We start from the raw sequence: 14,115 nt of genomic DNA, 5'->3' as shown, positions 1-14,115 counted from the left end.
CGCGCTTGCCGTGTCGCTGAGAGATGACGTCACAAACACATTTTGCTTGCCCCGCCTCTCCTTTCTGAAGGGCTTTGACGTAGGACTTACGAACTAAGTCCGGAAGGGCTGGTGTGAGATGTCCAGCTCAGTTTCACTGATTTTCTTTGTTTCTGCCCATCTTCAAAGCGCCTTTTCAAGCACTGCAGTGCCTGGAAGTGTAACCACAATATAGGAGAGCTGAACTGAACCTCCCGGGTGGAAGGCACTCTATCTGGCTACTAGATGCCAAGGAAAGACCATCCTCTTTCCGCTTTGCTCAGAGCTTCTGGAGGCATCTGGCTGGACCCCTGCTGGAAACAGGATGCTGGACGAGCTAAACTAATTTCTTTTTTGTGGGGTGGTCTTTATATTGAAGCAATGGCTATAAAAGAGGGATCAGACAAAGTAATGGAGCTGTTCCAACGGTTGTTCACCACGGTAGCTCAATAGAACTCCCGGTTCAGAGGCAGTGTATGTCCCTCTCAGGCTGCTAGTTGGGGGGAGAAATGGGGTGTGTGTGTTTCCCTCATGGCCTATTTTGGGGCTCCCTACCAGCAACTGGCTCATGCCTGTGATGGAAACAGGATGCTAAATTAGATGGTTAGGCAGTGATGTTCAGATTCTTGTAACTATGCTGCTGTCAGTTCTTATGATGTTGAAGACCACTGTCATGATCTTGGGGAGGGCAAGGTTTGTTGCTCATTCAGTCTCTGTTCCCTGTAATTGCCCAAACCTTATCATCACTTTCAAAAATTTCCACAATTCCTGCAGTGTCATCACCAGCAATAACAATGGAGTAATTTTGTCTTCCCTCCCTCTAGCTAAATCATTACATTCATAATAAATTATCACTAACAAAAAGGTTGTGCATGGCCACAGAGAGATTCTAGCTAGGCAGCCATTGGTACTCTCTATCTGCCTCACTCCATTCTTTCTTCTGTATTCAATACTTCCAGCTCCCTGCTTCGTTTGGCTTATAATTGCCTAAACATTTCTTTGGGAGATATATAAACAACTGGCCTCTCCAAAATCATGATGGCCCCAGTGTTTCCATCTCAGATACTGAGTTATGAAGTCGCTCTAATCAGTATTTGTGAGAGACTGAAATACAATCTGAGAAGTACTGGAATCTTCCAGTTTCCAATTATAGATTTTTCCTTCTCGAAGATACCTCAGATTGTACCTTCTACTTAGAATTGATGTAGTGAAGTTGCCAAGCCTAATAACCCTTAACCGGAAGTGAGGAGGCGTTCCCCCAAGCTCCCCCACCCCAGCTGAGGTATATTTTGCCCTTAGCACTCACATCTGCAAAATGTGGATAATAGAGCTTGTCATTCATAATGACCTTTGAAGACATGAAACACGCTATGTAAATAACATGTGGGTGTGTGGTGTGTCCTCAGCCATAAGGACTGCATGCTGCATACTAGGACTGCTGGACTCAGTGCAAAATAGATGAAAAGAGGCAGAGATGCACTAGCAATGAGTCTGCTCCCAAACTCAGTAAATAGTTCAGAGCTGAGGAAAAGGAAGCAACAGGCACTGGTGCTGCTGGCCATACTCCTTCCCTGTTACAAGTTTTGGTTATGATTGTTCACAAACTCTGCTACAGAATAGTCAGAATCGGGTCATTTCGTAGAAAAAGAGCAGGAGGAACTCATTAGCATAACTCATTAGCATATGCCACACCCCTTGACATCCCCAGAAGTGAGTCATCAGCATAACTGATTTGTGTATGCCACACCCCCTGACGTCACCTATCCTGGCTGTTTTGGACCCAATCCTGGCCATTCAGGGCCGAAATGGGGCCCAAAATGGCAACAAAGGACTGAAAATGGCTGAAAAGGGGCCCCAAATGGTCAGGATCGGGCCGCTGCTGAGCGGGAGAGTGATCTACCACCCATCAGAGGCCTCATCTGGGCCGTTTCGGCCCCAATCCAGGCTGAAATGGGCCCATAATAGCCAAGAGTCAGGTGGGCAGTTCCCCTCTTTGGGGAACTGCCGGAACTGCGTTCCTGTGCGTTTCCCCTCAAAATGAGCCCTGATCAGAATAGGGAGGGAGAATAGGATCTCTCCAGCAGATATAATAGTGCCAACCTGAAGAATGAAGCAGCTTCAGAGGATTTCATGGTTAACTGAACTTTGAGCACGGTCATGCAAAGACAGCCAGAAATGTGTAGTGGTTAGAGTGTTGGACTAGGATCTTGGAGTCCCATTTCAAATCCTCACTCTGCCATGGAAATTCACTGCATGACCATTGGCCAGTTGCACTCCTACCTCACAGGGCTGTTGTGAGGATAAAATGGAGGAGATAATGATATAAGCAGCTTTGGGTCTCCACTGGGGAGAAAGATGGGATATCAGACAGACAGACAACCAGTTCACACCCTCTAGTTAGGATGTAGGGCAGGACAAGAATTGCTAGAGAAAGGTTGTGTTATATATACATATAGGTGCTGTATACTATTGGTCTATCCAAGTCAGTATTATCTATCTGTTCTGACTAGAAGTGGCTGTCCAAGTTCTCAGGTTAAAGTCTTTCACTTCACTTACTATCTGATCTTTTTAGATAGGGATATCTGGAATTGAACTTTTGCATGCAAAATAGATGTGCTACCACTTTGCTCTAGCTTCTCTCCGTGGCTTTCTCTGAGCTCATGTAGCAAGGGAATGAAGGGAATAGGGTGCCCTGTACAGCTTGGCTTGCAACAAAGCACAGTATGAGCAGAAACTTTGTCTAAATAGAAGAGGAAAAAAACCACTGAATTTGAGTGCAAAAAATAAATATAAAATTTATTAAAACACCCACAATAGTTTAAAGATATCAGGAATAATACATTTCACAAACCAGTTGGTTGTGTAACATAATAAAATACAAATTAAAAAAAGAAGAAGGATCCATACTTGCGATTTTTAGGCATCCTAAAAATAAATTTGCTGAGACACTGAAGGAAAAATAAAGAGTGTAAGAAAAAAATACAGACAAAAGGGGGGAAATTATACAAAATAAAATTATCAGCATAAATTTACTGTACTAAGGATATCTACAGTTTAATACACGTCCTATTGCCTTGAAACATTGTAAAATCTACCATTTGTCAACCAACCCCAGATAAAACTTCATTTCAAGTAGCCACAGTCACAAATCAACAAAGAAATCTTCAAGTGTGGTCCACAAGGCGGCCTCCACTGGAGGTCCTGTTTTCCAAATGTGAATTCAAAGAGACAAGAAATCAAATACATTGAGAAGTTTCAGCCTCCAATTAGTCTGCCAAATCCAACCTGGGGTTTTTCCCTCATTTCTCTTAAATTAAAAAAATGCCTTTAAGACAGGTTTATACCTATACTTTGTTTTACACACAAAAATGCATAAAAAATAAATGCTGAAAGCCAACTAGACAATGCACATTTTCCAATGATGGAATAGCAATGAGAAACCTCCAAGCAATGGGTGCTTAAAAAGATTTTAAAAGAAAGGCAAAAAAAAATTAAAATAAAATTAACATCCCTGATATTGGAACAGATGAAGAATTTGGCCAATTTGTATAACTATTCTTAGGCAAGAGAGAAGAAATTCGACAATACAGCTCTTCACTGTGTAATATTCTGTAGGCAGGGAAGACCCACAATGCATTCCACAAGAAAACAGGAATTGTTCCCTTTGCTTACATCATAAACTTTGTAATTCACCTTCCGAGAAATGAGGGCCTGGATACTAAACAAATCTGCTTGAGAATGTGAACTAATCCAGTACCAGAATGTCATCTTTGCTTCTGACTATAAATTATGTCCTAAAAATCTGTTGAGCCTCATCAGAGCTGTTTCTTCCATCATTCTGATAATGAATGATGTCACAGAATAATCTAACTAGGTTCTTCAAATGAACTTTTTGCTCAGGGGTTTACTAATTAAGCAAGGATCCTATTGTTCTTCTTTGGGAACTTTTGTAAAATTTCCATAACATGGTTGGAGAACAACATTCCAGCCAAAAGTTGGAATTTTTCATAAAATATGCTGAAATTATTGATGATAGATCATTAAAAATTTAATTTCTAAAACTCATCCTATGGGCCACATGATGCTGAGAGGTGTTTCAAGAAGCCTGTGTGTCTTGAAACAGATGCATAGCATCCCCAGCACACCTCTTCATTCTGTACAATTTAATTTTCCAGATGTTTCATTGTTCTTTAAAGTGAGAAGTTGCCCAAGAATAGAGTATAAAAGGCCATACAGTTTCTAAAAGTCAAGTACAGTGTTAAAATAATAAAATGTATACCATTGTTTCTAGTATCAGTATCCATTTTATTACCTATAACTGAATCACAGGTTGCCACAATACTCTTTTTTGAGGTATTTTTTGTATGTATTGTGATAACAGCAAGCTTATTATATGATGAAACCCTGGCTTCTAAACATGTTTATAACAACAATGCTTGTGAACGAAAGTGAGCGAGAAAATAAATAGCACCAAAAGAGCATTTTGTAAAAATTTTAGATACATCTACTCACAAATAGTGATATATAAAGCAAAAAAAAGTCATCATAAAGAAGCAGAATGAAGCAGGCTTTGTAGACTAAAGGTTAGCAAATCCTTGTGTAGTCAGATCCTGTCCCCCCTCCCCTCCCCCACCCCAACCATTCTACAGGCTGGTCCCATATTCAGTACTGACATATACAGAATAAATCTGTTTTTACAATGAGATGCAAATATGGTGCAATAAGGATTATTCCCTGGATGAGGAGAGCAAGGTTAGGGCACTATAGGGCTGTCATAAATCCCTCCCCCTCCCCTTTAACAATAAAAGCAAGCAAGCTGAAGAAAACGGCAACTACATTGCTTTTATAAATAGCTGCTCTGTCTTGGAGTGACAGCACCCATCATTTTTGCATAACAATTACCAATACACAGGGTTATGAGTTGTTGCACCATGCACACTTGCTCAGTTGGCACAAGTGTTAATTCTGAGTACAATTTGTAGTACTATATTTCCCCCACACACACACACCTTCTTGAAGAAAGTCAAAGAAAGGATTCCTCCCCTCCCATTTTACTCATCCATAGTCGTATTTCTCATGGCCAGATCTTCTCAGCCCTTTCCACTGATGGAGCTTTACCAGCAACCCAGCCAGTGTAGGGAAGAACCAGCAGGAGTAGGTGAGTAAAAAGACGACCCTCAATGCCACAGCCTGAGCCTTGCAACTCCATTTCTACCAGTTATGGAACTAGCCCTAGAAGGAAGATAGTTATCATTTACACTAGAGTTACCTCATCTGCATCTACGCACAAGTAAATGAGCTCAGAATCATCCAGTTGTATATTATAGACCTAGCACAGAGACTATCTGTACAAATATTTAAAATGTTGAAACTTTCTATTTTCAGTTAATTGTATACAGTTATCTGGTTTTACATATTCAGTAGCACCGTAGCAGGATGAATTCTGGCCAGCCCCGTCCCCCCTTTTTTAATCCACCAAGATAGCACCATTTCTTCAGAAGATTTGTTGATAAAAATACGTCTTCTAGTCTACAAAGCACTCCCCAGAACTAAACATTATCAGATGAGGCACCTCAGGGCTTCTTTTATTCCTGTGTCCTCACTTTGCCTCTTTTATGGAACACAGTTCTGACATAATGAAAAAAAAACAGGGATCCACTGATCTACTGTAGCATATAATCCTCTTTTAGATGTAAATGGGGCTACAGTTCCCTGTCTGCTTCTCATAGGAGACAACACAACTCTTTTACACAATGAAAATGTTTCAGTTTAGCCAGTTCACAGGCCATAGGCTACTTTTTGCCATACAGTTAATTTGACCCTGTACTGTTAAAATGTAATCATTCTTGAGTCTCTTGTTTATTAGACCCCTTTTCGCTTTGGTCCCAGAATATTTTCTTAGTAAATAATTTTTAATAAGATCTTAACTCCTTCTGGATCAGCACAGGAAATTAAGGGCCTAATCACAGTGATACTGAACTATATGCCACAGTGTCCCATAAACCAAGCCAAGCCAAGCCAAGCATTACAGGTGAGGAGACAGGAAACTATTCAAAGAAGTGACCTCAAGAGACCCACTTTTTCCAAAAAAGTTAATAGTAATTTTTAATGACTTCAGCTGAGAGCAAAAAATTGGCCCTTTGTCAAGATTTTTCCAGGGATTATGGATTCAGTGGTTGTTTTAGCACCATGTGTTGGGTTTGGTTGTATTAACTTGCTTCAAATCACTACCCCAAAAGTAACTCTTTAGAAACTCCTCACTACACTTCTGAGAGCTGCTTTGTCTTTGCACATTAGCTTAAAAGACAATCGCTGCAAGCAGGCCAACATGCAAAGGTCAATATAGTGCTCAGAACCCCATTCTGGCTTTGGGGTCCTGCAGCTCTTAAGAGGAGATCAATAGGTACCCAGTTGCTGGTCATGTGCGTGCAGGCAGTGGCTTGTCAAACTTCATTTTAAGGAATGAACAGCATGATCAAACCTGCTCCAGGTTGACAATGACTACCAAAGCAGCATATCTATGCTACCATCTGTGAAAGTATAAATGTTTTGTAGCATATTAACACCAGCCCATTAGCTTTAGTACGGCTAGGACAACTTTGAGCCCTTAGGATCCATACATATATATATATATATATATATATATATATATACCCTATATATACTCTTGTAAATATATCTGCTTCATACTTTTATGGTTTTCTGAACACCTTAACCACAACACAGTAACTGCGATCATCCAGATATAAGCAGAAAAATGACGGTGCCGATGAATAACTTAAAAACAGACTTCTCGGAACTAAGCAGAAGTAGATATCCTATGCATAGTTTTGTATTTCTCATATAAATCAGAAGCATGCTTGCTGATTTTTTTTTCACAACTGAGATTCGAGGTAGGTTATATACTTCGTGTGAAACAACCTTAGATTGCAACCAACTTTGTTATAACATGATCAGTTTATCTGGGATAGAGAGAATCTTGACTTTCAAATGCCTTATTTTAAATCAAACATGTATATGTGGGTCTGTCTATAATTGTTTATAATACATGTGTTTTAGAAACTGTTTCAAATTCTGATGGCATTGTAAGCCAAGAATTAAGCAGACTGGATTGTAAACCAAGAATTGTAAGCCAAGTATTAAGTCCATTGGATTCCAACAATTGCTATAGATTTAATACTGACGTTGCCAGGATCAGATGGTATATAGATTGCCTGCACCTTGGTCAAACAATTATATTACAGGGATCAGAGCAAGGGATCAAAGAACTAGATTTTTTTTTAATATATATATATATATTTTCTTTTTCTTGGACCAAAACTCTTAAATTCAATCTCTGCTGAAGCACATGGGAATTTTGCTTTTGACTATAATTTCAACATAGATTAATGATTCCAGTTAAGTTACTTTAGCCTTATGTCAGTGTAAAGGGAGAACATAATTTGGTCCTTTGGAATATGTATATGTGAAACAAGTAAAAGTTCTGGCCTTTTAATTAGGTTCTCCTCTTTCCTCTGTTCCTTTGAGAAAAAACAATGTAAACAGACAGAGGCCAAACATGGAAGCAGTAACGGGTCCTATCCTGTTGCCACCTCCTGAGATAGCACCCGGTTCTTTAAGAGCTCCAGAACAGGAAACTTACATCTGCTTTTACAAAAAGTTTCCTTTCCCTAAAGATCTCAAAGGCAACCATCTCCTGAACAGAAAGTTGTAACTCCGGACAATTACATGCCAAAACTGGATAGTTAAAAAAAAATCTCAAACAGAAGCATACAAGCCCAATAGGATTTTAAAAGGTCAGATGTGCTGTCACATTCCCCCCAATGTAAAACCTCCCTTCCTGCATATATCACAATTTCTTGCTCTCTGAAGTAATCTAAATGAAGCTTCCAAGGCACCCCTGCAACATCTTCAAAAAAGGGAAATCAAATGAGACACTAACAAAGAATTCACAAAAGCGAAAAACCAAACACCCAGAACACCCCCACCCCCATTAACATTTCTTGGGGAAATTTAGGCCCAATTTTTTTGTAATTGCAGCTGGCTAAGGGACCCATCCCACATCTGCACAATAGCAGGAGGCCATTTACTTGGCCTAGACAAGAATCTGTGGTAATTTAAGCAAAAAGCTTGCATTATGTGTTCAGATAGAGGCCTGCTGAGACGTTGCCAGTTTTAACTGAAGACGTGTGTGTGGAGGGGGTGTCACTGTAGAATGCTCCTGAACATAATAAGCCTCCCTGCATGTAAAAAAAAAAATCATAACCGAGGCTACGCTAAAACATTCCTCCCTCGGTTTTTGTTTGCTTATAGGAAGCCTATAAAAAGTGATTTCCCCCCCTACCAGCAGTTTGAAGTGGTACAATTTAGATAGGAATGTACCACATGACTTTGCTAAATTTGTAGCTGGGCCTTCTGCAGAACACCATGGAATTCAGTGGCTGATTTACATCAGTGGATGATTAGGCCCTGAGTGGTTGCCTTCACAATTGTCCTGTGACCTAGGAATATTACCCATCATCTGACAGAATAATTCTTACAGCTGTAATATGTTCAAGGGTATCTATACAAAATCAATATTCATTCATTGATTTTCCTTGCCAAATATAAGGAACTTTATAGAATACAGTAAAAGAAAAAAATTAAAATGAAGGACGGACAAAGCATGTTAAATATTTTGTCTCTATTTACATTTCTCCCACAATAATCTGTTTTAAAACATACTGCTCTTCAAGTTATTGGGTTTTTTTTCTTTTAAATCTTGGTGAAAGTGCTTTTTTAAAAAAATCTTTCTCTATTTACAGTTTAAAATCAGAACCACATAAAACATCCAGGATGCTGTATAGAGATCCTGTTTATCTGTGCCGGTGCGCTAAGATTGAGAAGGTTTTCTAGTAAACAAATGCTATGTACAGATTTTCATTTGCAAGCTGTCTTTTTCTCAAAAGGCACCTGTTAAGTGCAGAAGGTGATCGAGTATTATAATCCAGTTTCAAATCTCTAACAGGTTTTTGCTCTTGGTCCTTCTGCACTACTGAGAAACCACACATACACACAAGCTCCTCAAAGCCAGTGGGATTCGCTCTGCTGAAGGAGTCAGACCTCCAATTTCTGCAGAAAGACATGCAGAAAAAGATGGCAATATACTCTTACCTATTGTCACTAGAGTTGCCACCATCCAATCTGAAGAGAGACCTTATCTCAGGTTGCAGAGATGTTCTGAAGGTACTATCTTCAGATTGGAAAGTCCCAACCTATGGAAGTCAACTGGGATTTCCCCAATAGATTCAACAGGAGCACCGTGTCCATTAGAAACTTCATCCTTTAGCTCAACATTTTTCTGGTACAAGCGATATTCACACAATATGGAGAAGACCTATGCACCTGAAGTTGCTCTCACACACATCAGTCTATTACCATACATTTCTATCTATCAATCTTTCCCATCAAGATAATAACCGATTTAAACCAAATGAGATCCCAAAACTGGTTTTGGTGTGGTTTAGGTGGTATGAGACTTGTGAACTGGAATAAATTCCACTATAATTTAGGGAGGACCATCGCTAATCAAAGCTTCTCTTAAAGGGAGGTCTGGCTTCCAAGAGGTCTAGCCACTTATGTGAATTAGTATTCTTAAGACAACTTGCATGATTGATTCGGGAGGTTGAGTTATTTTACAAAATTGTGATTCAAAGTTTTAAAAGCACCAGCTGTGTTGCAGTAATTTGTCATCACATAATTGTTGGGGTTTTTTCTTTAAAAAACAAAATGGCACCAGAAAAAAATCCACTTACAAGAAGCTGCTTATTTCATTTTTGCATTTGAAAATATCCACTTGTAAGGAGAGGACATTTTCATTTGGTAAGCATGCACCAGTGGAAAATGCAGTGCAAAAAAGACCCACTGAGTCCTCTTTTCTATTGGACTCTGCACCAGAGATGATAAAAACAGGCCACGGCCTCACGCCCCAGGACAATCCCACCAGAGTTTGCATTATGGGGTTTGGAGGTGGTTTCTGAAAGATACAGTAGTTCAATCCTGAGATTTTTGTGTTTATAATTTCTAATTTATGTCTCTTAGTGCTATAGAACAGAAGGATACAAAGATAATACAGACCACAGTCTGAACTAGCCCAAACCAACTTTTCTTTCCTCTGTGGGAATTAGTTTACAGGCTTGACTGAAATGTAAAAGTTGCTAAATGCAGTTGTGGGAATGCAAACAAGACTAATTATTTTCTCTTCATCCTACTGCTGAATTCCTCCCACAGAATGAGACAAAAAGAAACACTGTCTGGACCAACAGTACTCCTTTGCATGTTGTTTGATATGGACTGCATTCTACATGGATTTCTCCCTATCACCCAGTTACATCTTTCTCCCTCTCTTTTACTTCCTTTTCTCTTGTTTTTCTTTCTCTCCTCTTAATTTAACAGGATTCACGGATTAGGTTATTATTTAACTGTTGATGAAGAAAAAATAAACTAGCTTAATTCTATGCACATCATGCAGCCTCTTTTCTTCACTCATAAGCTTTTCACAAGGGAAGCGGATTTATTTACGTATTTTCAGATCTCGCTGTTCTTCTTCATGCTAACAAACGCCTAAACCTGGTCAAAAGAGGTAAGTTCACATTCATTCCCATTTCATAACTGCTGTAATGATATAGCCTCTTCAGCAAACCTGGTTCGTAATCATTTTGCGCAAGTTCCCTCTTGCAATTCAAGCATCAACATGCATAAACCACATTCATGTTAACACTCAACCCCTGGCAGAGGGTACAGTATCTGAGTTGCCCTACTGAGGCTTCAGTTGTGCAGGGGTTTGGAATTGGCAAGCAAAATGTCTCTCTTTCCCTGGTTTCATAAGGAGTGAGTGCTTTTGACAAGAACAGGAAGTTTCTGTTCAAAGATGGCAAAGACCCACTGAACAGGAAACCATTATTTATCTATAATTCATTGTCATAGAACATGGGTCTAATCTCCACCAAACCTCTTCCTTCCCTACAAAGATCTACTGTATCTGTAAGAAACATTCAGGCAGCAAATTATGCACCCCATTTCATTTTAAAAAATTATTTTTCAATTGAAAGTACACATTTTGGGGTGGTCTCCAAGGTTGAGATTTCTACCAGCATAGATATGAACTGTACAGATTTTTAGCTGGTTTAGTATGAGGTGGGGCTTTTTTGTCTTTTAAACCTGCTTCTTCAGAGCTGTAATAATATTTTGTTAAAAATCCAATAAATATGCATCTGAAATGGAATTTAAAAGCTTTCCTTTGTGAAAGGACACTATAAATTTCTCTTTCCATTCTTGCGATGAACAAGGATAGGATTTTTTTTTAAAAAATGCAGAGATATAAATATTGGATTACTGGAAAAAATGTTAGCAATAAGTTTCTTTAACTTGACTTCTAAGTGTAGATCTCAGAAATGCCACAATTGGCTAGATTTCATTTGTATTCTCTCTGACATCCGCTAGGAAAAAGCACCACAAACTAGCACTGTCTTCCAGTGCCGCAGACTTTGAGGTAAGATGGCCACATGTGAGCAGTATTCTTCTCATATCCAGCGACTGTATGGTCCAGTTACCTTGGTATAGGCATAAGAGGACACAGTGATAGCAGAGTTTGTTGGAATGGCCAGGGCCTGCCGCGTCGGGACAGAATCCTTTTTTTCTCTGTGCTGGGGCTCTGTGGCCAAGCCGCCTCCCCATTTCCGCTTCTTGCCAAAGGCCTTGATGTCCTGTTGAAGGCCGAGCCTGGCTGCCTCCTCTTGCCTTGCCCGTGCTCTCTCTGCCAGCTGTTTCATTTTTGCTTCCCAAAGGGCAAGTCCATGATTGGGCTGGTTCAAGTTCTTGTGCTGGTAGAATACTAGAGAGATACGAGTGGGGTGACATCGGTTGGGTTTCTTCAGAGGGGTGGTGGCATGCAGCTCTCGCCTCGCACATTCAATGAGAATAGAGCCATGGGCCGGAGCCACTGCCACCCCACCAATGTTTTCATCCAGGAAGTTGTGTTCACTGTCTGACCATATTTCCTCCTCTTCCTCCCTGTCCTCTCCCCCCTCCTCCTTTATGTTCTTGTCAGCTGACTCTTCCATGCTGTCATCTAAACCAAAAGGGTCCCAAGGAGGTCTTTCTTGGTGGCCAGCACCTGGCAACATTGCACTGCCTTCTGCTTTCAAGGAAGTAAATGGTTTCTCTCCACACACACCTGATGCCATAGTAGACAATGAACCAAAAGAACTCCATGGCCTGTTGTGTAATCCCGTGCCAGGTGTTGGAGTCCTCCTGTCATCCACTTTGACAGAACCCCAAAACTCCTCTTGAACCCTTGAGCTTCCCTGGCTGGAACCATAGTTCAGTTGTCCAAGGTTCCAGGGTTTCTCCTGAAAATTTGAATTTGTTGAACTGGAAAATACCAAAGAATTTTCATTGGCCTTGCAGGGGCTCCATGACTTCCCTAGCACGTCAGAGCCAAGTGGCAGTGGCTGCCCTTCTCCAGGAAATAAGTTCCACTGTTTCTCCAGTAGATGGGACTGTGGTAACCTGGTAGTGTTTGAATGGGAGCTGAACAAATTTGATTTATTCTGTGTGTTTGCACTGAGCACACCAGCATTGTCACTAGGCGTAAACATGTTCCATGGGCTCTCAGTGTCACTAGTCCTGCCAAAAGAAGACTCATTTCTGTTGGCTTTATAAGGGCTCCATCGTTGTTCTGTTCCTCCATTCTGAGATGACAGGGACAAATCAGATGACTTCAGACTTGAATTATGTCCACTAACAGAAGCAGCCCTCTGAATGCACTCCATATGTGACAAGGAGTCCACTGGCTCTTGCTTGATCGTTCGGTTGTTGAAACAGTTTGCATTTTGTGCAAATGGCAGGACTTCTGCAGGGACTGAGTTAGATCTCTGGGGCACAGCCACTGTTTTTCCTGTATGCCTACTGGCTCTCTCATAGGTTCGCTGGTGGTGGTTTTTGTTTCGTACTGTGGGAGGGACTTCATCTGCTATTTCAGAATTCCTGTAAGCGTGGCTCAAGTTATCTTGCAACATTTGAACATCAGGCTTTTTCTCATAGCTGTTGTTTAGCCAAGGGGCAGTCCTTGTATCACCATAATTCAAAAACTGGGAGTGGAACATATGATTGCTGGAAAATCCATAGTACCCAAAAGATGGAAGTGAGAACTTTGAATGCAACCCATTCATGGAAGGCAGATTAGGTTGTGCATAGTAGGAATGATAAGAGTAAACACTGTTCATGCTGTACGGGTCAGAGGGCCTGCAGTTCCCCAACACAGAATAGCTTTCCACCACAGCATTTCCATTGTATTTGAAAGTGTTGTAATGATTCTGAGGTTCCACTTTAATGGAAGGTTTGACTGACTGCTGCGGAAATCCACCTTTCAAGGCTGCATCTGTGGGCACAGCACCAGAGTCAATATCAGTTTGCAGAAACAGCACAATTTCTTTAACACAAATTTCCAAAGACAGAGGCTGTACCCTCATTTGATGGTCACAGTCACACTATATCTGAAATTTTTATATCTCTTGGCTGAGTGTTAGAGGGGTACAGGTGGCCATTTGCCAGATGGTGATTTACCACTGCATGTATGTAACAGCTGATAAGCTGATTGCCTGTATTAACAGGCAAGGAGAATTTTACCACATTCTGCACCTACTAAAAAAATCTAGGGAATCTTGTGCTTACCCACCCCCACCCCCCGCCAGTGCTGCCTCTCTTCCTGTATCTCACTTGTCAAAGGCCTTACTTAGCACCTGCTCTGGGGTGCTGCAGCTGTGCAACATTCTCAGTTTTTTGATGCTTTCACAGATTGCTAGGCAATCTACACACTCCAGCAAAGTATACCCCAGCCACATTACTTCCTTGGCACGATTCTCGTAACTAGTCCCTTGATGACTGCAACAGTGCCAGTCTGTAATCCCCACAAGATATAAATGGGAGGGAGAGGATATAAAGGAATAAATTCTGATGTTGTGCAACAATTTTTTGGCAATGGAGAACAGGTTTTGTTTCCTGTCCTAAGGGGTCTCTTCCAGTACTGAGGATTCATTTTTCTGCATTTCACTTCTG

General features: G+C 40.6%; 1 protein-coding gene across 2 annotated transcripts in view; it reads right to left on the bottom strand.

Moving 5' to 3' along the window:
* Positions 1–11,375: 11,375 nt before the first annotated feature.
* TET3 (tet methylcytosine dioxygenase 3) overlaps positions 11,376–14,115 on the bottom strand; it is a 90,807-nt gene continuing 88,067 nt past the window's right edge. For both annotated transcript variants that reach the window (XM_054997326.1, XM_054997327.1), the window contains one exon: positions 11,376–13,438. In XM_054997326.1, the coding sequence (XP_054853301.1) occupies positions 11,580–13,438 (1,859 nt within the window). In that variant the 3' untranslated portion in view covers positions 11,376–11,579. The remainder of the gene's footprint in view (positions 13,439–14,115) is intronic.

Source organism: Eublepharis macularius, chromosome 14, assembly GCF_028583425.1.
Source record: "Eublepharis macularius isolate TG4126 chromosome 14, MPM_Emac_v1.0, whole genome shotgun sequence".
NCBI lineage: Eukaryota > Metazoa > Chordata > Lepidosauria > Squamata > Eublepharidae > Eublepharis > Eublepharis macularius.
This window is presented reverse-complemented; position numbering and strand designations above follow the sequence as displayed.